At 35.1% G+C, this 26,212-nt stretch overlaps 1 protein-coding gene and 1 non-coding gene across 2 annotated transcripts in view; both read right to left on the reverse strand.

Moving 5' to 3' along the window:
• Positions 1-26,212, reverse strand: part of Smp_171680 (hypothetical protein) — a gene marked incomplete at its 3' end in the record, with an annotated part of 106,217 nt that overhangs the window by 52,387 nt on the left and 27,618 nt on the right. Inside the window, exons 7-12 of the mRNA XM_018799990.1 lie at positions 25,455-25,748; positions 23,427-23,854; positions 13,215-13,334; positions 12,579-12,773; positions 10,929-11,127; positions 2,965-3,086 (exon numbers count right to left, since the gene is read on the reverse strand). Of these exons, the coding sequence (XP_018653848.1) occupies positions 2,965-3,086; positions 10,929-11,127; positions 12,579-12,773; positions 13,215-13,334; positions 23,427-23,854; positions 25,455-25,748 (1,358 nt within the window). The remainder of the gene's footprint in view (positions 1-2,964; positions 3,087-10,928; positions 11,128-12,578; positions 12,774-13,214; positions 13,335-23,426; positions 23,855-25,454; positions 25,749-26,212) is intronic.
• Smp_tRNA_01477_Gln_TTG.1.1 lies at positions 14,456-14,522 on the reverse strand. Its single transcript has one exon. It is a non-coding gene (tRNA).

The following is a 26,212-nucleotide window of genomic DNA, read 5'->3' on the forward strand; positions in this document are numbered from 1 at the left end:
AACTCTCTTATGTTTACATTCCTCACAATCACAATCTACGCTTTGTATCAGCCATCATGTAGCTGAAGAATATGCAATATTTTGGCATTTATCATTAGCAGTAAATACTGATAATTTTATTCAAACCTGAATCAAGGGAAAAATTATTCGTGTTATTAACTTAATACATTTTGCTGTCACTCATATTTATAATAGACTATAACGAATTACGCAGTACGGTAGTATTAAATGACTTACGTTCAGTCAAAATGTAACTGATTTTAAATGCTTGACACATTTTTATATTGATTGTTTGAATCTTTCAACTAATGTTTAGGACTGCATTTGATCAGTTTCGTATTGACATAAGTGTATCCTATGTGGATTGCCTAGATCACAAGAATCATAAGCGAAGATGGATGTTGACGTCCTGGCTCTCACTACTAGCAACCATCCATCTTTACTTATAATGCTTGACATTTTTAAGACTAACCTACCATTAAAATGATTTACATATTCTTTTACAGTTACTATAGATTTATTAACTTCTTATATTGCTCACTGACTTTATTCGTGAATATATTCATAATCCATTTTATTGAATAGAAATGTGTAGTACACTCCTCTTTAGAAAAAAAAACACAACGGAGTTTAAAATCGACTGTAAATCATTCGAACGTCGGTCAAATTTTTGCACCATAGTTTATTTATCTAATAGTATCATAGACAATTGAATATTTCATGTTTACTGTGTTCCAACACGTGTATCTTATTTCTTTATTGGTAAATTATGTTTAATGTTACTCATGTATGAATTAATTATTTTGTTTTAAATATATAAATATGTAAATTAAGTTATACGTCGTTTAATAAAAATAAGAAAATTTTTTTAAACAGTTAACTTCTTTTGTGTCACTTAACGTTTTTTATCAAAAAGGGGTTTTGTGGAGATTGTAGTAATTTCATAGATGAATTCAGACAGGACTCCTCAGAAGTGCTCATTCACGATCCCGCCTTGCAAGATTCGAACCCAGTACCTTCGGTCTCTCGCGTAAATACATGATCTCTAGACCAGTGAGCCGGCATCTAACGGTGTTAATGTCTAACATAAACCAATTCACTAACTCGTGTCACTGTACAACATTGTCTTCAGTGGGTAACTGTCTTATAACAGACACGATTGAATTCCACTTGTGTCGGCTTTTCCTGCGAGCGGCCATCCACTGCTTCCAGGTTTTCAATAGTGGTCTAGCTTTAATCGACTCATCAATTCAACTATAAAATTACTTAACTTTTTCACTAGCGACATAAATGAATGTCTTATTTGATTGAGAGGACAATAAAAAAAATATTTCAAACTACGAACTTTTTCGTGTACATTCTACATCTTAAATTTACTAAGTTTATACATTAGCTCTTATTCTAGTGTTCAGTCGATTAGCAGAAGCTATTACGTGATGAAAGCTAAAAGAGATCAGCTAACCAATATTAGATTGGATTAAATTATATTCAAAATTGAGAGAACTTAGGGATTTAGAAAAATAGATTTCATTAAGGTTGGATTTTGGCTTGGAAGAAAATCTGTAATGATCGTTTAGTCGTATTTAAGACTAGTTATCTAGATGTATCTGCTACTGTGTTCATGTTTACGTAAGAACTTGAAACAAGTGCTCTTCTCATCAAGCGTCCAATGCATCATCCACTGATATTTTGACTTAAGACAACTCGTTGTAAAATCCAGTAACTGTTTAAACACAATAATTCAGTAAATGACGAATTCGCCATATCAGACGGAAGCATTGGATTCGAGCTCAGATGTGAACTCTAACGTGAATGCAGGGACATCTAGTTGACAAGTTCCGAACACGATAAAATCAGCGTCTTGGGTTCCACTTTTAGTATATTATTCAGCTTTACTAAAAGCTTGTGGGTATATATTAAAATCGAAGTAATTTGCTTGGGATGTACACGAAGCTCGTGAAACTAATCCAATAAATATTTAATTTTTGCACTCAACAGAATTTTGGATTACTTAATAATCCCTACCAGGTTTTGTTGGTGATTTACACAATTCATCCTTTATGTGAATTCTCTTGCTAATGTAATACCGTTCGCCGTTTTAATAGAATGTAACCAGTAATCATATAAAGGCAATTCAGTAGGACCTAATAAGCTGATTTGACGTGGTCAGTACCAAAATATATAATTGTAACCGAGTTATGTGAAGAACTTTGTTCTTTTAAACTTTGTTTGTATAACTGCAAATATCTTTGATAAAATTGATTGATTTTTATGCTAAATTGCAATTAGTTTAATTTCTAAATATGAAGTACTGGGCTCCAATTCAATGGTTCGAGTTGTGAATGTATTTGACATGAGGACTTGAAAATTCTAGATTTGATAGGTAGAGATTGTTCTATGCTAAAGCATCATTAACTAGTCTACATTTTAATGAGTTTCTGTTAATCGCGGTCAAGACGGTGGATTGACAAACATTCCTACTATGTCCTATGTTGACTTCGACACACTGTACACTGTAGTGAAATATTAAACTATGTTTCCATGTCAGGTGGTTGGTAGTAGTCAGAGGCAATTCTTCAGGCTACTAAGGACTCGTTAAGAGTGCTCGCGCGCCACCACCATTCGCAGTCTGAGATGTTGCCAGTGAGCTATCGCTTCCGCGAATAACTTTTCGAAGGACTGAGATGTTTACATTATCTGTTCAGTAAGCAATATAGGGAACAATTTTGGTCAAAATAATGGCGCTTTGTATAGAGATCAGTCTCCCCAATATTGCCATTATGTTATTATTAGAAGTAAGTATTACTAAACAATGAGAAAAACACTATCATGTAAAACAATCAAAATGTGTACATTATTGCCAATAACTTCATGTTTTTTGAAGGGTGTCCAGTTTGAACTCATTCTCTTGCCAAATTATTTATAAATTAAAAAGCTGACAGAATAAAACGTTGTATAACGTACCTCAGTATAATGTAGTATATATTGTAATATTTTTCCATTTGGTTTTTCTGGTGCATCCCATTCAACAATAAGACCATCTCTACCGTCAGTATTAACCATTAAATTGATAATTCGAGAAGGAACTGAAATTTGGAGATTTCGAAAGTTATTTTTAATCATTTAGGATCCAAGGAATTATTAAAATTATTATTCTGTATTGAAAAAAAATATGTTAAGCAGAATGATTGCAGAACAGTGCACACAAAAGTAACTTCAGCTACGCATAGTTAAGAACATGTTAAAGGAAATACTGAAGAAAGTTGAATGTTTGATTCACAAATATTTTGTAGTAACTAATTTCCCTATCAACTCTTCCTCTAGCTCTTCTAGAATTACTGCCGGTCCCAAGCCCATACAAAGGAGGAGGGTTGGGCATAGGGTCGGCAACCATATCCTGTAGAAAGAATCTTGCTAAGAAAACGCCAATCAGACTAAACAAATCATGCCATTTAAACTCTGCCCTGGGGGTTGGAAGAAGAATTATGACGCCTCTAGATGAAAGCCGAGTTTCTTCAGACGTCACGAAGCTTGTGCCCTTTCTAACAATCAGAGCATCAATTTTTACAGTCAGTCAGTCAGTTACAACGTAGAAATTCGTACGTACGTACATCAGTTCGAGTTGCCATACCACATTAGCACAGAGATACAACTGTCGATTCAAATCCCATATTGTTAGAAGTAGTAAGAGTATAAGTATTATGTGAAAGATAAGGGTTTGAAGATGTTATTGAAGGAGTATAATACGGTGAAATAAATTTGGAAAGAGAAAAAGGATACGGACATGAAGAATTCAGAAGATTAGAATTTGGCAGAACACAAAGAGTGGATGCATCTTCGCCATTGCAAACGATTTTGAGCCATGTCATTCAAGGTCTCTAACCATCGGTTGCTATCATCTCGCGAATCCCAACCAGGTAGTCTACACCTGCCAACATGTCTCAGTCCACTTGTCAGCGACTTCATGGATTTATGCCACGTTTTGGTCTGGCCGCCTCTAGCTTTCTTCCAGCCTACTCCTACACCATAAAGCATTGCACGTCGGGGCAGTCGGTGGTTGAGCATACGTAACACATGTCCCAGACATCTCAACTGATGAAGTTTCACTACTTCATCAATCGATTTGCCATCCTTACCTCGTACCCGTTTCCTAACATCTGCACTACTTGCCCGGTGGTCCCAGGATATACGAGCAATGCTTCGAAGACACCTATGATCGAACACTAGTAGCCTACGAATATCCTCTACTCTTATCGGCCATGTTTCACTGCCATAAAGTAGGACGGAACGGACTGCTGCACAGTAAACCCGTCCTTTTGTTGCTAGACGGATATCTCGCCTACGCCATAAATGGCGAAAGTTGGCGAAAGCTAGACGAGCCTTCTGTATCCGTGCTGAGATTTCGTCACACATCAGACCACAAGGGCTGATGAGACTCCCAAGATAAGTGAAGCTGTCAACACGCTCAACTACTTCACTCCCTATCATTAGATCAGATGTCGATGCAACCCAATCCTGAAGTAACATTTTGCACTTCGAGGGAGAGAATCGCATCCCGAACATGCCTGCATTGTTGCTTATAGTGGTCAGAAGACTCTGCATTTTGTCAGCGTCTTCACCAAATAAAACTATGTCGTCGGCGTATTCTAAGTCAACAAGTGAGCCTCCCGGTAAAAGTTCAACTCCTGGAGATTGAGATGATGAAAGTTATATCTCTAAAAGCATGTCAACGACAAAGTTAAACAAGAATGGAGAGAGTGGACAGCCCTGACGAACACCACTTGAGGTAATCAATTCTGATGACAGTTCGCCATAAGCTCGAAATTGGCCAGTTGTGTTCGAGTAGAGAGCCTTTATGAGGTTAATGTACTTCTTTGGTACTCCTTTCAGTGACAAACACTGCCATAGAACCTCACGATCAACTGAGTCAAATGCCGCCTTAAGGTCAAAAAATACTACTATCATGGGACGTCTGAATGTATGTCTATGTTCTAGGACCCGACGTAGAGTGAATATCTGGTCTATGCAACCACGTCCAGGTCGAAAACCAGCCTGGTTTTCTCTAGTCTGCTCTTCACGAGCTTTGGTTAGGCGTCCAAGTATTATTGAAGCTAATATTTTAGACACTATATTAGTCAAACTGATCCCTCTGTGATTGTCACAGGAGGACTTTTGTCCTTTCTTATAGACTGGCACAATCAGTGATTGGGGCCAGTCAGATGGAATTACGTCCAGTTCCCATATTCTACCTAAGACCTCAGTCAATCTCACTGCTAGTACTGGAACACCATCCTTAAAAATCTCAGGGGTAAACCTGTCAGGACCTACGGCTCTCCCTCGCTTTAGATTTCCTATAGCTTTTTCAACCTCGTAGAGAGTTGGAGGGCTTACCTCAATTTGCCATTCAGGACGACTGGGGATCGTGGGTAACTGAAGTGTGGCTGAAGGCCAGTTGAACTGATCCCTAAAGTGTTCTGCCCATCGATCCAATCTCCTGGATTGGGAATGAATGATATGCCCATCTTTGTCTGAGATAGTTTCGCTAATAGTTGGGTTCCTAATGCCGGTTTCTTTAATAAGTCTGAATAGCTGTCTGCTGTTACCTATTGCCGCTGCCCTTTCCATCTCTCTTGCTTTCGCTACCCACCACTGTTCACGATCATTGCGTAGGCATCTTATTAGCCTTTGCCTAAGCTGACTCCGCTCTTCGTTATGTTCAGAGCCAGGTGGGATGAGTTTTCGAGCATCTATCAGTGCGGTAGATGCTGCCGAGATCCATTGTTTCTCCCTGACCTTATGGCTTACCTTACTAGCGGATATCACTGCTGTTTCCACAGCTTTTCGGATGTCATTCCACGCTGCTTCGGGATGAGCACAACTTACAAGTCTGTCTAACTGTTTTTCCAGTTGTTCCTGAAATATATTCTTAGCTTGCCTATCATTAAGTAGAACCCTTAGAGGCTTCCCTGCAGTATCTTTCCTACGTCCAGTAAGACGCAGACAGATACATGCTCGCACTAGAGCATGATCTGAGTCTAAACATGTGCTCCAGAATGAGCGACAGTCTTCTATCGAGCCCCTCCATCGGAGGCTGATAGCGATGTGATCTAATTGGGTCCAACGTTGGGACGAATTCGGGGGTCGCCATGTCAAAAGATGTTTTTCCTTATGCTTAAAGTTAGTATTTGCAAGAAAAAGGCGGTTATCTGAGCACAGCTGCAACAGACGGTCGCCATTATCTGTTCTTTTAGCCACGACACCATAAGATCCACCCAGGTGTCTTTCCCTTTCACTTAGTTTACCTACTTGAGCATTAAAGTCACTAGCCACTATTACTACATCAGAACGCCTAGCTCTTCGGAGAAGGTCAGAAAGTTACCTGTAAAACTCATCTTTTATATCGTCTGAGCTGCAGTCAGTGGGAGAGTAGGCAGAGACGACGAAGAGGCAACGACGAGTTTCCCTATCTTTCTGAGTCCTTACTGATCCGTTTAGTCGGACAGCGCATAGACGACTGTCTACTGGGATCCAGTCTAAAAGAGCTAGTTCTGCCCTAGGGCTTAATGCTATACCTACTCCAGAGAGGCCACGGGAAGCAGCATCAGGGCTTCCAGATACACGAAGCGTGTGTCGAGATGGTTCTTTATTTTGATTAGGTGAGGTCAAATGAACGACGCTACTCGGATCTTGTATGCGCGTTTCGGAGACGCAGCACACATCGATGGTGTAAGATTCTAAAGTCCTAGCTAAGGAAGCCTGTTGTCCTATTTGGCACAATGTTCGGACATTAAAAGTTCCTATATGTAGTTTAGAGCGTGGTTTCAGGAGACCAGGAATAACGTTCCGTGTGCTTGAATCGTTTGCTCTAGCGGTGCGAGGTGATAAAAGGACGTGGGAACGGTTAGTCGTGGAGATAAGAGAGTTATTAGGAGGTGTAGGAAGGATTTGAAAGTGACCAACTTGGTCTCGTGTGCTGTTACGGGTATGAGGGCTAATATCACTTCCCGGTTGCCCACACCGTGGAAGGGTATTTCTTGAGGGACCTGAAAAAGAAGTTGGATTAATGTTGGTCTTAACGACCTGGGAGCGTGACCGCAGTGCCCAAGGGACAACTGCTTGAGGCCGGTCACGCATGGCCTTTTTGTGGGGGATTTTTGACGTGTTAGCTCCGTTCTTCAAAGGACCTTACCGCCGGAGACGGAAATCCGTGGGATAAGGCGAGGTGTGCATTTTTAAGGTCGACCTTTTCTAACCCCACCCCTCCTTGTGGGAAGGCAGCATCGCTGTCATGCTGGTTGTCTGAAGGAAACACTTTACTGCTGTCACACCTCTGTACAGTCAGCAGTACGACTTCGCCTTCGGACCTTGGGATCGCTGCTTTTAGTCTTACCGCTCTTCAACCGACCTGTCTGCCATGGTAAGACCTTGAGAAACGATTGTTCCAGCCAGCATAGCTCGATTGGATCATCACGATAGGCAATCCCGACCACCACGTCAAGGTAGCAGCAACGGTCGTGCAATGTGGGAGACCGAAAGCACCAATCAAATAGCAATGAGAATGAGGAGATACTTGAAACCAACGAAACCCATTAGACACAAGCTGGACAACAAAGGCTAGATACGGGAGAGATGCTGTTGTACTCTGGTCACGAAGAGGAAAATGCTTCATACACTCAAGGAGTTCCTCTAATGCTGTCCAGAGAAGCACGAAATACACAGACTCAACGAATTTGTGATAACTCTCAACAACAGGTTCCAAGCCTTACAAGATCGACTGAAGCAAGACGAAGATTATAAGCCACAACAAGCATCATCACAAAGACTGATTCTCTATGGAATCCCTAAAGAAGATTTAAGAACGGAAGAACAAGAAGATAGTTAGTAAAAACAGCCAAACAGGAACAGAGCAAGTCAAGGCGTAAACTGAATACACAGAAGCAAGCAAGCAAGTGAGGAGCACTAAAGCCAACAAGCAGAAATACATAGGAAAACTATCAGCAACGGCGGAAAAAGCTGCAAGAGAAGGGAATATGAAACAACTATATGATACAACGAAGAAACTGACAGGGAGATATAGCAAACCGGAGAGACCAGTCAAGGACAAAGAAGGAAAGACAATCACGGAGATTCAAGAACAGAGGAAAAGATGGGCAAAATAATTCGAGGAACTGTTGAATAGGCCAGCTCCATTGAATCCACCGGACATCGAAGCAGAACACGCAAACCTTCCTATAGATGTCACTCAACCAACGATCGAAGAAAACAGGATGAATATCAGACAAATGGAGAATGAGAAAGCAGCACGACCTGACAGTATACCAGCTGAAGCACTGAAGTCAGGCATAGAATTGACTGCAATCATGCTACACATTCTATTTTGGAAGATTTGTGAGGAAGAACAAGTGTCACTGACTAACTGGAAAGAAGGATACCTCATCAAGATAGCGAAGAGAGGAGATATGAGCAAATGTGAGTGCTAGAGAGGAATCACACTACTGTCAGTAACAGAAATAGTTTTCAACAGAGTGTTGCTGAACCATATGAAAGATTCGGTAGACGTGCAACTTCCATATCAACAGACCGGATTCCATAAGGATCGGTCGTGCACAGATCAAATCCCAACATTACGCATCATTGTTGAACAATCAATTGAATTGAACTCGTCAGTATACATCGAATTTATTGATCATGTGAAGGAATTCGATTGTTTGGATAGGAGAGCTTCATGGAAACTTGTTGGACACCGTGGTGTATCTGAGAAAATCGTCAACATCGTACGGAATTCATATGACTGACTACAGTGTAAGGTGTTGAATCGAGGGCAGCTGACAGACGCATTTCCAGTAAGGACGGGAGTCTGACAAGACTATCTACTCTCCCACTTTCTCTTCCCTCTGGTGGTTGACTGGATTATGAAGACTTCGAAATCTGACAGGAAGCACGGAATACAATGGACATCTCAGAATCAATTAGATGATTTGGACTTCGCAGATGACCTAGCCCTCCCCTCTCATACACACGAACAAATACAGACGAAGACAACAAATGTAGCGGCAGCCTCTGCATCAATAGGCTTCAACACACACATAGGAAAAAGCAAGATTCTCCAGTACATCACGGAGAACGCCGAGCCAATCACAGTTTATGGCGAAACTCTGGAAAATGTGGAAACATCCAGGTACCCAGCAAGTATCATTGGAGGATCTGATGATGATGTAAAAGCGAAGATTATCAAAACAAGGACCGCATTCCTACAATTGAAGAATATATGAAATTCAAGACACCTGTCAACTAATTTCAAAGTGAGAATCTTCAATACGAACTTCAAGACAGTCTTACTATACGGAGCTGAAATGTGGAGAACTACTACATCCGTCGTCAAGAAGGTACAAGTATTTATAAACAGTTGTCTGCACACAATACTCAACATTCACTGGCCGGATCCTATCAGCAATAGCCTTCTGTGGGAGAGGACAAACCAGCTTTCAGCTGAGGAGGAAATTGGCAAAAGACGTTGGAAGTGTATATGACTACATTGAGGAAATCACCAAACTGAATCACGAGGCAAGCCCCTGAGCAGAATCGGAAGAGAGGAAGGCCAAATAACACATTACGCCGGGAAATAAAATCAGATGTGAAAAGGATGAATAACAACTGGAAAGAACTGGAAAGGATTGCCCAGGGCAGGATTGGATGGAGAATGCTGGTGTGCAGTCCATGCTCCCCTAGGAGGGGTAGCAGGCGTAAGGAAGTAATTTCGATATCACATCTATCATGGTATACAACGAGCTAATTTTCTGGTTAAAATTACTGAAATTCTAACTGAATGGAATTTTTAACTCTCCTGGATATTTATGTCGGCCAATCATGATTTGCTTTCTCAGTGATCTTTTGTTAAAACATAGATATTTTATCACGTAACTTAACTAGGAACTACTATGTTCTTCTTTTTTGTACAAATAGAGCTATGGATACCACAGGTTGTTCAGATGGAAGCAGCCAGTATGATATTCACTAAATTTCATTCCGCTACAGGTTTATCGATTCTTAATAAACAAGATACTTAAATGGAGGGATTACCACTGCCTCTCCCTTCTGATGTATACATTTCGTCAAAGTGGAAACACGTGATTAAATACTAATCATAGTTTTGAAAGTTATGTCAATTCACATGAGATACCATTCAAGCTTATTACATAGCAGTAAATTTAAGAAGATTAAATTTTGTAGAGGTTTTATTGAGAAAATAAAAACCACTTGAAATAAAATTAAATCGAATGCTTCATTTTGTAAACCCAAAATGTAATTTATTTCAAATTAAAGAGGTTTCTGGTACACTTGATGTTTGTTATCCATAAGTAAAATTGAATAATAATTAATATCAATTATTGCATCATTGATTTAAAAGGATTATCTCAATTATCATGTACAGTATATCTACTCATTAAATTTATCTTATAAAAGAGAACGATGTTGTTGAGTATTTCAAGGAAAAGACATTGCGAATTATGTAAATTAGATGAAAACTATTCTTTTTGGCCATCAATACCATTTACAGAACTACAGTAAACTTTAGAACAATAAATAACTCCTAGTTATATATATGCATGTATACAGAAATTTAATAGAATAATGTCCATTGCCGGTTTGTCCTGATATGGGACTTCTCAGAAGTGCATATCCATTATCTTCCACAAGAAAATTGAACATAGAACACATGACTTAATGACGGTAAAAAACTTATGAATAAAACAGTTTAAAAGCATAGTACTTGGTAACAATTTAAAACTTGCCATCTTCAATTGTACGAAACACCTCGGCTGGTCTACTGAACGGACCAACTCGATTTGTATATACATAAGCAACAAACAATTCGTATAAAGTATGTGGACTAAGTGAATTCAAACTGATTGAAATCTGATGATTACTTCTATTCACATTTGCACTGTACAAAAAAATGGAGTTTTCGAGGGGATTTAATTCGTTACAACGCTGATTGCCAATTGTGTTTTCGGGGTTAACATTAAAGTGTTCATCAACGAACCTTTCAGTGTCCATGACACATTCTAAGGGTAAATACATTTGTAAGTCGGAACAACCAGGTGGATCAATGCAAGATAATTCAACCTAAAGATGAACAGAGAAAATCAAAAGAAAATCAAGGGATATTCAGCTACAAAAAAAAGTGGAAGAATAATCGGCCAAAATGTATTTTGGTAACGCTGAATTTTTCCACACGATTATCTTGTTTCTGAAGCTTTCACTATATTTTTCTTACTAAGATAACCAAGACCTACTAAAAACAGAACCATCTGGCCTAGAAAACGGATTTTCCATGAAAGCATATCACTGGGTATTTAATTTTCTTACTCATTTATTGATCACTATTGTTTTGAAAAATTCAGGAAAACAAATACTTAACATATACTGAATTCACTGCACAAAAAGTGTATTTTAACTGCACTGAAACTGATAGTTGTTAACGAAGAAAGTTAGTATACCGTGTCTTTGGAGTTTGAACAATATGTAGTTTACTTTGCAGATCGAGGCGCGGAAAACTGGGAAGTACTGAACAGTTATTTGTTTAATTTATGGTACTAATCAACAGACCATTTCCACGAATTCACCAGATCAGACCAACAAGATATCCTCGAAAATGATTGAATTTGGGGAGAAATACCTGGAAATTTATAAACCGTAACCAGTGGAGCTCGACTATGAAAGGCTTTGACCACTTATCACAGCTTGGTTTACTTAACAAGCTACACACTTTCTAAAATAAAAATAGTAACAAATAGTCAGAAAATATTTTTTTTAGTACAGGAGTTAACATTTCCAGGATTTGTACTTAATACATCTTTCGATAGTCAAAAATCCACTATTTTCTATCTTCCACATATAATGGTGAATCGAGATAATTTCAAGACACAGTGAAATACAGTGGTATAGTTAGTAAAATGCGTCTCAATATATATATATATATATATATATATATATATATATATATATATATATATCAGAAACAGAGAAGGTATATAAAGTTGGTACTTTGCTACGAATGGGTTCGTATATTGTCAGTCTGTTAATTGAATTACATTTTACGAACATTAGGTGAGTTGATATTTAAACGGAGCATACGTGTCAAGTCAGTATAAATTATTTCAGTACATTATTTTATCAGTAGTTCATACTGTAAAACACTTTCATATCCATAATAACTATATAGCTTGTACTACATATCCTGACTTATTTAAGTAATGTGTAGCAGCAATCAAAATTAAAATATGTTTGCTAGCAGAACAATGAATTAACGAGAGAAGGAAGCGAAACAGAGAGCAAATGTAATGAAAACAAAACTGAAAGAATCATGAAGTATATAAACGACAACGGAACGAAGATGTGCAAACAATGTATTTAATGTATGATTTTCATATCTTATACAAGCACTATATAATTTTCCATATAATAATAAATTGCTCTATAGTACTTGAGTTGTCGTTCACTAAAACTACATTAACAATGTTAAATATATGAAATCGAAAGTTCAAATCAGCATGTTTGCTTTGAAATAAACTTACTAGATAACCTTTCATTTGTTCAATGTAATAATCATCTTTATCTATATAGTCGCTGAAAAACGATATTTCCACTTTGTTTCCTTGATGTACAGTAACAGATATGAGTGATGGTGTTTTAAATAATTCATGTGGAAGAGTTTGAACTTGAAGAACTTCAGAAAATGTTCCACATTCGTAATCATTACATGCTGAAATCTTTTTCAGAAAAATAAAGAATCATGTTGTATACAATGAAGCATTTTCAAAAACGTCTATGATATGGATATGATATTCTCAGTGACGTTTTAAATATCTTACTAGTGGATAACAAGACCTATTTAAAAAATAATAGTTCATTTACTCAGTTCTACAGACAAGTAATTTTAAGTAATCATAGGTAATCTCGAGGACACTTTGATCAACATGAATTTCATGCTGATTCTGTCTCGCTGATAAGTTTTCACAGTCTTAAGATCAATGACATCCCCTTCGTAATTCGAATAAAGATCATTCAGCTTCGAAACCTGGGAAGTTACAACTAAACTAGTTGGTCTACGACTGACTTCCAACAAAAGTGATTGGTCACTGACCGATTTTAACCACTGACCAATGACAAATATGACACATGATGAAACTTAAATAATACAAACAACTTACTTTTAAATGATATCTTGTCAATGGTTTTAAATTTGTCAACTCATGTTGTTGTATAAAACTGTTTTTATCAGAACATTTCTTCACTTCCACAAAATCACTAGTCTCAATCCAATAATATAACTGTAAAATAAAATTACATAACTAGAATTGATATCATTAAAACACCATAAGGAAAGCAGTTTGATCGCTATTTCAATTAATCATTTGTAGGGATATTCATCTTTAACAAACAATATACTACTGCTTGAATAGTTATCACTTTTTAGAAAAAACTGTTATCTTGACGGCTAAAATGATGAGTTGTTCTATACTAGACCACCCTTGAAAACCTGGAAGCACTTGATGGCTGTTTTGTCCTAGTAAGGGACTTTTTACCAGTGCACTTCCACGATCTCTCACACTAGCTCAAACTCATGACCTATGGGCTCGCGGTCGAACGCCTAAGCTCTAGGCCACTTAGCCGAGGTTCAATGATGTTAATGTCTAACTCCAATCGTTCCATGATCTTTAGCGACCATCTTCCATTTATATTAGATTGCAATTAAGTGTAAAGAAACGGTATTTCTTTATTAACCAGTCTGCGAACAAAAATCTCCTTCTGTATCCAGAGTGCGGGATCGCGGATGTGCACTGCTGAGGTGTCTCATACTAGGACCAAACGTCCATTCAGTGTTTTCAGGTTTTCGATGGTGGTCTAGCTTAAATCGACTCGTGAATTCAACTATTAAAAATTACCACAATCTCCACAAATCCTCATACTGATAAAAATCAATTTGTATCATGTAAAATCCATCATTTCAATCCTAGAATGATTAATTAAAATTCCCAAAATGATAATGATAAAAAGTAACTATCACGTTGAGATAAAACCAAGTCAATATATTTGAGATACTGGCTATCTGTATAGAAAATATAGACAAGAAGACAGAAAGAATTTGAATAACGAAAAAAGAATATTTGAATGATGGATAGGGAGAAAACAACTATATATATCAAGGTGAACTTGATTAGGTGATATTTGTTATCTAAGAAAGAAAGAAAAACTACTATTCGTAACTGGCTCATTTCTTTATGAAAAATTTTAATTCATTTACCGGTGTATGTAAATGAGCAGTTCAACTCAAATATGTGGACAAATATGGTAAGCAAAGATAAATAGTGGCTAGCAGTGGAATCCAGAACGCGCGTTTCGTCCTATTTGGGACTCGTCAGCTGGATGTACCTGCATCTCAGAGTTGATGTTCACTCTGGGACTCGAACCCAGTACCTTTCGCTTCAAACGCCATCGCGTTCTCCACTCGGCCACTGAGTCCTGATAGCCACTTGCTTGTGCAAAGGGGTGAAGTTTAAATTCATTTGGTATTGTTCGTTTGAATCTTCCCAATGACGCTTTTGAACTGCAACTGACCAGTCTGGTCAGTATGCACATATGCTAATTAGAGACTGACCAGTTGCAGTCCAAAAACGTCAATGGGAAGATTCAAACAAACAATACTAAATGAATGTGAACAAATGGTTTAAACTATATGAGAATGATCACAGTTTTGTTACTTAGGAATTAATTAGTTAGTTCGACTAAATATTTGATATTATGATGAACTTGAAGCTGCTTAACTTTTTCAAATGATTTAAAGAGAAATCTCAGACTCTTACTGATTTTTAAAATTTTCAGTTTAAACAAAGAAGCATATATTATTTCATCGAGAATGTGTTTTACGCCTTGTATGGGATACAAAATGTAATTCGAACTAACAGTAAACACCTTTTAAAAAGTAGGTTTTGTAAGAGATATCTTTTTATGACGCCTAAAATGTGGCAAGAAAACAACTGTTGTACCTTTATATCAGGATGTTTAACATCCTGATATAGATTCTACTGAAAACATAAACTAACATTCTATCGCCATTATACTATTGAAAGTTAACATTCAATCAAATAATGTCACCGTTTATGCACGTTATAATAAACACATTTGTGTTAAATAACTATACAAAAGTGTAAATATTTATTTACATGGTATTCAGATTGTTATCTCACATTTTCGTTATATTGACCTTATGGTAAATATCTAAAAACATGAAGAAATCAAATGTACACAACTTTGTTTTCTGATGAATGCTCTTGGAATAGAGAAAATAATCTGGAGTTTGTGTTGATGATTTCATTCAGAAGAACGATGAGAGCTCCATGACCAAACCATCCAGCTCATAGAACAAATTCCATCGAAAGCATTCGCCCGAGCTACAAATCTTCTCCACCATCTCAAAATCTGATTTTAGGATTGAAAACACTTATTATAAACCTTGAACAATAGTACCATAGCTGATAACTTATAAATAGTTTTTTTTAATAGAATTTATGCTAAAGCTATTAGGAAATTTCCTGGACGGTTTTTTTTTGAAGTCAATTAAAAAAAAGATTTATGAGGATGTTAGACTCTGGATGTAACTGTATATTCAGATGGTAGTTAAGGTTTACAATGTCTAGTTAAATAGTATTCTAAGTTATTCTAAAGCGTGGAAATAACAGTTAATAGAAAAGTACATTTACTTCAGCTCTGAAACAAGCTTTTTTGAAACCAGTGACCATGGTGTTATAAATCAGAAGACGTCACATTATATTACTGTAATGTAGACATGTCGACAAGGTAGGTCTACATCAAATATATGAAGGGCTCAATGTCCCATATTACCACCTACACAAATAATAATAACTGGTTGATTCGGTATACAATTTAGGTTACGTTACCACTCCTAAATGGTTATCTATCTAAATATGTTTCTGGTACTATTTTAGCTGTGTTTGAAATAAGTAGTAGATTATAAAGCTTGATTTATAAACACCCGATTTAATATGGATTAAACTTAGTTTTCATTAACGTTTAAACCTCACATAGAGAAAATAAAAGTTGTCTTTATAGAGTTATAGAGATTGTTGAGTCTCAAACAGAAAGGCAGTTACCTACCAATCGGAATGGAAGATGGCCGCGCAGTATGGTGGATTGACTGAAATTATATATTAACACCATTGAATACCGTCGCAGTAGTCTAAAGGTCAAGTGTTCTCTCGTGAGACGGAATGTCCTGGGTTCGAGTCCCGTGCGTAGGATCATGGACGTTCACCGGTAAAGAATCCCATACTAGGACGGAACGGCCATCAAATGCTTTCAGGTTTTTAACAATGGTCTGACACCGATCGGCTAATGTTCTCTATAAAATTTATATTCGCTTTTTTCATATGAATTTACGACAATCCTTGAAAAATTTGTTAATGTACAAATTTGTCGATGAAAAGATTTACTCATCAGTGATTGCAATAATTACCGTTTAAAATCAGTAGCAGTTTCCCTACAGTTCTTTAAAAAAACAGTAGTAGTTTTAAAAAAAGTAATTTAGGATAACTTGTGTCAATGTTCAATGAAATCATAGATGAGGAAGAAAAACAAATGTCACTCGCTTGTTTGTACAATGTACAATAAGAACTTTATTAGATATTTAGAATAATTTTCTTTGTAAATACTAAATTTATAAGGTTACATGGTAGTGAATAGACTTACTTGTTATATGGTTTGAAGTCTTGTGTTTTCATTATTAGTATATGGAATACATATATTTCGTGATATAAATCGAGTGTTAATTATGTAATTGGATTATGTAATTAAAATTTTTATAATGAGATTAAGGCTCGAACACATGTTAGTTGTAACTAATCTAACAATTCTACTAATATGGACCACATAAGTACTTTCTACAGTCAAATATAAATATACTGAAGACTGAGAGATTAATGACTAACCAAAATTTGTTTGATCTTAAGGTAATAATAGTTGTGTGTTTCTAACAATAAAAGCAATCAATTCATTTATTTTTTAGGATGTACAACAAAATAATTCCAATAACATTAACAGACATTTCATTAGTATGGCGATTTGTGGAGATTGTAATATTTTCATAGTTGAAGTTACGAGTCTATCTAAGCTAGACCGCCATTGGAAAACTCGAAGTACTGGAGGGTCACTTCGTCCTGGTATGAGACTCTTCAGCAGTGAGCACCCAGGATCCTGCACGCCGGACTCGAACACAAGTTTTTCGGTCTTGAGCGCGAACGTCTAACCTATGAACCAATGAGCCTGCATCTAAAGGTGTTAATGTCTAACTTCAACGCGGATCGTTGATGTGCACTTCTGAGGAGTCACATACTAAGACAAAACGGACGTACAGTGCTTCCAGATACTTCAGAATTTATTTTGGATTTCTATGTTTGTTTCTTAGCATTAAATGATTAGTCAAACAAAAGGATACATTATTATTGGCCAAAAAACTAACCTGATATTCTTTAACTAAGGATAATGATGATTTATTTGTTTGCAATGCTGCTACCCAAATAATATGAATAGATGTGCTTGTAACGTTGACTAAATGCAGTTTCATAATAATTTCGTTTAATGCTGCTTGAAAATAAGAAAGATAAATAAGATATTAGTAAATCTATTATGAAAATAAATTTACAAACATAATTTTGAGGACAATTAAGAAACAGAAACGCTGGAAAAAGTAGTTAACAACGTCTACTAAAATTGATACATGACTCAATTTAAGAATACCGCTTCGTTTGATTAGACAACACGAGTAAACATCCATTGTTAAGTATATAAACTTTTGTTAACTCTTTTAATTCAAATTAAACCAGTCATTGACCACCGGTTACTTTATTGTTTGTTAAAGTCTACAGATGAGTGTTTTCATAAATCCGTTTATTACCTTAATGGTCTACTGGCATAGCGCAACCTGTATTGATGAGATCCGTTTATAGAAACTTGAAACTAGCAAGTGTATGTACGTGCTTGTAAATTATCCAAAAACCTTTTCAATAGGATTTGTAGTAATGAGCATCAAATCCAATGGAACAACTCAAAACAAGTCTCAATCTTTCATCCCTAATTAGCATTATGATGGATGTTAATCACCCCCTATTTCAGTTAAATGTTTTAGCTTAATATACTTTACGTTCTATCACTGACTTCACAAATTTTATCCTTCTGTGTGAATCTTATTTCGTTTGCTGGAAAACTCCGTATTATTTACGTTCATGAAAATATCCACTTTTAACTTAAATCATGTATAGATTGCATCAGAAAACATAAAACTTTCAGAAGCTCTCTGAATACTTGCTTATCTTTATAGGCTAACATAATTTCGGTAAAACGGGAAAAGCCGTGAAAATCACTTTTGCAATGGTTAGTTTTCTAAGTGTTTTAAAAATATAGTGTAAATGACTATAAATGATGAATGAAAGTTGCATTACAGTCACTCTTCTGCATGTTTGTGAGTGTCCTTAGTAAATTGCGTAGTGTATGATAATTTGTTGGACGAGATGGAAGCTTAATGTCAACACTGACTACGGTATCCAGTTGTATTCACGTAACGAGTTCTTAATAGTGTAAATTAATACGTCCTAGACCACACTGCTTTCCACTAACAAAATAAAATTGGGTATATTGGCCTGAAACAATATTACAAAATTGATCTAATGAAAATTAGCTCATCCATACAAAAACCAAAGATAAGATATATATATATATATATATATATATATATATATATATCACAGGATCTAAGATCTAAACTCTGATATGGTAATAGCATTTAATTAGTGCCTTTTATTCTTGAAAGTCCAGTGGTTCTCTGTCTGAAAAAAGTCTCTTATGGAATGAAATTCACTTTTGAAACCTACAAATGAAAATATTAATCAAACTCCTTTACATATATCCAACGGCCATTTAAAAAAAAAGAAAATTAATTCAAAATTTAATAATTATTTACTTTTAGGTATATTAGACACTGAATAAAAAACGGAGTTAGATTTTTTACTCCATCCAAGAAAATTTACTGAAGATAGACTGAAACAATATGAACCAGTCTGAAAGATTATTGATATATTACGTATTGTATATATATAACTATCATTTGTTGGATTTTTAATAGTTTCATTCAAATTTATGACACTGAATAGTTCCCATTCTTCATCTGTGATTATTTCACAATCTGTAAATGAGATAAATTAGAAAATATTAATGAAAGTTTTTTGGTGAGTAAAAAGCTTAAGTGCAATTCTTTGGATTCTGAAGGGAAGCGGTGGTCATTGGAGTTTGACCATGTCAAGTGCTAGACAAAAACCAACCCAAAGCAATGAGAGATCATCACATAATATTGTGAGTCAGAAGAAGTTAGATAATGACACTGTTGAGTCCTGGTTAAGTGGTCAAGAGGTCTGTCGTCCGTCCATGTGATCAATGGTTTTGGGTCGGGACCCTGTCGACATGGTTGTAGGTACTCACTGCCCAGCAGTCCCATCCTATGATAAAATGACTGTTCGGTGCTCCCTGGTTTCCAGTGGTGATCTAACTAAGATCAATTCATGAGTTAAACCATGAAAATTCTACAACCACTACAAAATCATATACGAATGAAAATTATTTCGTTAAAAGCGTCACTGTAAACATAGATAAAGTACTTTTCAATATTTCCTAATGGGTGGTGATCAAGGTTATTGTTTACTGATTATCATCACCAAATTACCGTTAGGGAATAATCACACATTTCATTGACTAATAACGAGTACATCGATTAGTACATTTCCGGTAGATAGCACAGATATATCTGATAGATTTTTCTTTTAACGTGTAGTGAATCCCCTTGAATACTTTAATTTTGAATAGTAATAGCAATATTCATGTTAACCTGAATATAGAGTGGCTGACTTTAATTATATTTTGTTTCCCATATGGATTAGTGTGATTATTCTAACCCAATGCGTGTCTAGATAAATTGTGATCTTTTTTTTCTCTTTCTTTTCGCTCTAATTTAAAAATATCAGTTCAGCAAGATTTGATAAGTGATTTAGAGTTAGATTAAACTGAAGTGTAAAGAGTATTTTTTTCAAAGCTCCAACTACATCAATTAAAAAATTGTGCTTTTTTGAGGCAGGAGCCGTTTAAATGTAAGTTAATTCTGAAATACGCGGTTCTAGATCATGACCAAAATTGATTTTATTAAATATTTAACGATTAAAAGTTCAAGTTTGATGCCTACATATTCCTCATGACATTCTCAATTCTTTAGTTACTCTGTCATTAGTCAAACAAAATAGAAATTGATCTTAATTTAATATGTATTATTAGAAAATAATGATTGAATACAACCGATTATGGACATACTCTTTGAACAAACTATAATGAAAAACTGTTTACAGTAAACTGATCATCTATCTGTAACAGAAATCAAATGGGTTGAACTACATCATCATCAGGGATATCATATTAAGAATCTATAGGTGATTTGAAAAGTGTTTTTAAATGTTCATATAGATAGATTCATTTTGCATAAAAATGATGCATATAAACCAAATATCCGTAATTCTGAATAAAGATTGACCAATGGGCGAGTCATTTAGTTCTCATCACAGGTTACATAAGCAAATAAATAAGAAATTAAAGATGGAAAAATTTGAATACTATTGTAGCAAGACAGTTTTGTGAAGTAAAAGGTTTTCATAAAGAACGAGTCAGTACAAGTTTCGCCCAGATAGCAAAACGAAACAGGCTTATGAGAATGTGGCCTGTGTTATATGTTAGGCACTAACCATTAAAACACAAAGGAAATTTAGTGAAATGTGTTTGGTTCTCAGAGTCAGCTCAGTATCCCATATCATTCAAATGGGCTCATCATCAATTCATTTATAAAGGTTGAATATCGGCAATATGATAATCGTAATATTGATAATAATCGTAATGTTAAAGTGGTAAACTCGCTAGTGTAAATTGGTCCCTTATTAAGAAAAAGCAAATTTATTATATCAAGTTTCGTTCTCCAAATAGTTATTGATCAGCATGTCATGATTTCTCTGAATTTGTTTTCTTTGAATTCCAGTTTCTATCACAGTATGGCTCAAGTGTTATGGCTTGCAGTAAATCGTTCTTTTAGATGCCCATTTGCTAGATACCTTGTACATTGCCCATTTTTTACTTTGCAGTAACTCCAACTAACGTCACCTACATGGGCGTAGATTTCAATTATACTTAATTCCACTGCTATCCACTATCCATCTTTGATTAAAATGCTTGTGAATTTAGGCTATATCGAGGCAATACGCACAGTATGCACATATGCCAGTTGCAGTCCTAAAAACATCAATCGGAAGATCAAAACAAACAATACCAAGTAAATCTTAATTCAAATAGTTTATTGAAATTTTGTACGCTTTTATGTCCATAAGCGCAACTTATTCTCACTTTAAAGTTTTACTCCTAATTCTTAACAGAAAGTTTGGTGCTAGTGTACTATCGAGAAAAAATATTCTTCTCATATTATTTCAGCTCATTAATATCCAAAATTGACATTTTTTATCTAATAGTTGAATTCACGAGTTCATCTAAGCCAGACTACCATAGAAAACCTGGAAGCACTGGACGGTTGTTTCGTCCTAGTATGGGGCCCCTTAGCGATGTGCATCGACAATCTCTCACGTGAGACACCAACCCATGACCTCTGGTCTCGCGCGCAAACGCTTAATCTTTAGACCACTGAGCTGGCATCCAAAGGTGTTAATGTCCAACTTCAATCTATCCATGATCTTGCGAAACCCTTCATCCATTGTCTGAAGTGGATAACTGTCTCCAATCGACACCAAGTTGACTGTACAGTAATTGATTCTCCTTAACAAATAAATAACAGGAATATTTTGCTCAAGTATATATTTCTTTAAGTCAAGTCTATTTCTTAACTGCATATTTCAAAATTTATAAATTGTTCACACTGATTAGTTTAGAGTCTTAACTTCGTATTAAGCTAATACCTGAAATTCAAAAACCATATAGACGATAAGTTTAAGCAAATTTTAAATGAACACGAAAGTATTAAAAATCTCAATTCCTTTGTTTGGTATAGTCAGTTATGTGTCAGTGTCTATGTTACATTGATCATAAAGAATGATTATTATTACCATTATTATTATTAGTAGTAGTATTATTGTTAAGAAATGAAATTTTAATTTACTTTGTTTTCTCAAACCATTTTGATTGGGTAATTTATGAATAAAAATTGCATAATGAGTTATTTTGAGCTGATGATTTGCTTGTGGCTGTCTCCATAACAGTTGAACTCCGATGTCATGAATATTATTGTTATTATTATCATTATAGTTACTAGTTTCAAATACATTGGTAACAGACAGATCAGTCGGCGTTGTCGGGAGCGAAACAACCTTAACACAATAAGCAGAAATATAAACCGAAATTAATAATCTGACTTTTGTCAAGCACCAAAACATAAATAATGAAATAACTGACTAGGAAATTTATTTTTAACTTATATTAAAATACAGACTTTACAAAGTTAGGTAACATAGGCTATTTGCTTCACTGAAAATCCATAATCTTTTACTCAAAGTAAAACAAGATTCAAGAGGAATGTATAACTGTACAATGGAAGAACTGTTAAAATGTATTATAAATAGATTGTGGTTTGTAAGATATACGCTATTACATTGAACTAAACGTTCATGATCTTATTGCTAAAACTAAGTATTTGGGTTTGAGCGCCTGAAAACTTTTTATGTTTCAGTAGGCAGTTAATTTTGGGGTAATCAGAAGTATATGACAACTTCACCTTATTTATCGCAATATTGTTATTTTTCATACAGAATCATGTTTCTTAAAACTTTTATCGAGTTGTGCCTAGAATTTTTCATCATATACACCGGTATCACTTATTTCTAGTATTAGGAACTACAGCTCATTAAGATAACATATTCATCATCATCATCGGTTATACATGTGTTATACTCTACTAATGATATATCGTTGCCCTTGTTGAATCTCACCATTGTTCATCAGATATTATTTACAACGTTAACATTTTCTTATATAATTTAAAACTTAAATATCAGAAGAAATTCATCTAAATACTTCAATGAATGTTTCACTACAAGATTGTATCATCCAATCAAGTTTCTGACTTCAAAACACGAGCTTTTAGTTTACTTAACAATGTCTAGAAATCTATTGTCCATTTTAATTTTTCCTTAACCATTGAAACCTAGTGATGTTATCAGAAATGAGAATAATCGGGCTAAAATCACGAATAAACAACTTCGAATAATAGTTCTTTTCAATAAAATGAGTATAAATATTCTTTTTCCTCGAAAATCTCTTACTTTTAATTCAGTTTTAAGAGTGTAATTGCCACCAGGTGATAGGATTTCACAAACATAGAATCCTTGATGAATTACATCAACACTGTTAACATGTAAAATTGATCCATACTCTTTTAACCCTATCGACGGTTTGTGTTTTTGTGGAATATCACGTGAGAAATAAGTAATAACTGGATCTATTGGTACAGACTTGACAAGATTGTAATTTGTAATTACTTTTGTATTATCTTTGGTAGTTTCGTGAAGCAACATGGTATTATTATGTTTCTTATATTTTTCACCAGATAGAGTAGATTCTTTCCTTCCATGAAACCAGTTAATTTCAGCAATTGTGTTTTGATCAATGTAAAATGAACACATTATTGATAAGCTTTGGTTAGCAAAAGCTGTTATTGAACTTGGTAAATAGTGGACAGGTATGGTACGAGCTGTGATTGATAAAAAAGTAATTTCTATGATAAAATGTTGTACATGTCACTGATTAAGTTACAGAATTCAAACTTTAAAGATCGAGAAAAATCCACTGTGCTATACAAGAAGAATTAAAGACAATTCAGCCGAGTAAATTTGCCTATTGATGATATTATTTACTGAAGCCATACAATCATAATTATTATGACTTGGAAAATATATTAGTCTACCACAGAATGGAAAGAGTATATTTTACAGTATTCGGAGATTTCATGTATTATGATAAAATTGCCTAAAAGCCCAAAGATTGTAGAATGGATAGTGAGATGAAAATGATTCAGAAATCAGAAACCTTTATCATAGTCATTGACTTCACAGCTATGTACAAGAAATGGAAATATGAGAGTGATGGTACCAACTTAGTGATAATTAATTAAATTACAACGACTAATAATGGACTAAATGACAGACCTGAAAAAAATAGTAGAATCATAAGAGATTGAAAGGTTGGATACGCTATTTTTTCAAGAGAAACCAAGGCTTGAGATGGTGAATGGCCGATGACTCTGGAGTTTATTGGTTTTTATCCTTTCTCTCGGTCGTTTGATTGTGTAAACTCTTTTATGAAAGATTGTTCTGATGGGACGGAATGGACGAGAATTTATGAGATTTCTCTGTATTATTCATTTTAGAATTTCACATTCTGGGTGGCTTTACAAAGAGTTCGCTTTGTGCCGCCAATGTAGCCTCCTCATAAAAGAAAGTCATCTTATAGATTTACATAGATCCCTACAAATACGACAGCACAGCTTCAACAAGAGATATAATCTAAAAAAACGTCTTGCTAAAAATCCTTTAGTTCTTGTTCAAAATTTGCCAAGAGTATAAATTCACAGGCTTTAAACTTTAAACACGTTTTGTAATCAATCATTGACAGTTTTATTGAATCTCTAAAACATCTTGTTGTATGTTTGTGTGTTGAAAATAAAATTTAATATTGATTAGATAATACTGAAAGCAGCAATCCGGTCACATCAAAACCTTATTAACAAGCATTCATTTCGCTTAATGGTACTGCTAATGTTTTTATTCATCAGTTACTCTGTGAAGATCTCAAACGTTAGTTTGTAATTTATCCAATACTATATAAACAGCCACCAAACTGTCTAATTCATAGTTTATTGAGATCATGAACCGATCAATGTTAGACCACCACTAAGAAGCCTGTAGCATTGGACGGCCATTTCATCATAATATGGGACTTATTAGCAGTGGGCATAACCGATCTCGCACGTGGAATTTGAACCCGGGACCTTTGGCCTCGCTCGAACCCTATACCAATTAACAAGATAACTTTTCAGTACTTGCTAGTTATTAACATGATGTATTCTGGAGATTGCTTAAATTTCATACTTTACATTATGGACTCATCATAGTTAGAATGGTTGTCTAAATCAAACAACTATATGTTTATTTAATCATTATGACAATAATTCATTTTAAGGGTACTGAGAGATTCAAATGATCATTTCAGTGGTACGATATCCCTGAAGCTATAAAGATTTTATTTTTTTAAGATACTTCATTTAGATTGATCAAAATAAACGATTAACTTACAATAAACACTGACATATATAAAAGCTGATTGATTTCCTAAATAATTCACTGCTTCACATTTATACAGACCAGTTGATTTATAATCGACATGATAAATCTCCAATTCATTTAAACCCATTGGTACACATGAATTAGATAGTCGTTGTGTAGATTTTAATTTATCATCAGCTGACATTACACTGATATCATCCTCTTTGATTAAATATTGCTTTCTCTTGATAGTTGAAGAATAATTAGAATTTTTATACTTTTGATATAATTGATGAATTGGTGTCCATTCATTTTCAGTGGTTTCTAGAAAAAGAAGATGAATGGTATAATGGTATAAAGTCGCGCACCATACACCATAAACACAGTTCAATTTTGTTATCCATTAAAATTTTTTTTTAAATCTGAATTTCTTTTTATTAAACTAATCAATTACCTTTTTTGTAGTCATAACAAGATTCATGTACACTGTCATAAAACATTAAATTAGCGAAGTTTTTCTTTCTTGATCATCACTTACCTAACTGTGAAACTTTGTTATTTTGAAATGATACATTAATCCGAAAAAATAATTTTGTCAATATATAAAAACTAGAAACTTAATCGATTTGATTTTTTTTCTTTTTAAAAACACAAAAACAATTTTCATAGTTGAGATCATGAGTCAATTGAAGCTAAACCACTATGGAAAACCTGGAAGCACTGGACGGTCGTTTCGTTCTGTTATGGGACTCCTCAGGTGGTGCGCATCCACGATCTCGCCTCACGAG

Source organism: Schistosoma mansoni, chromosome W (genome assembly GCF_000237925.1).
Source record: "Schistosoma mansoni strain Puerto Rico chromosome W, complete genome".
In the NCBI taxonomy this organism is placed as follows: Eukaryota; Metazoa; Platyhelminthes; class Trematoda; order Strigeidida; family Schistosomatidae; genus Schistosoma; species Schistosoma mansoni.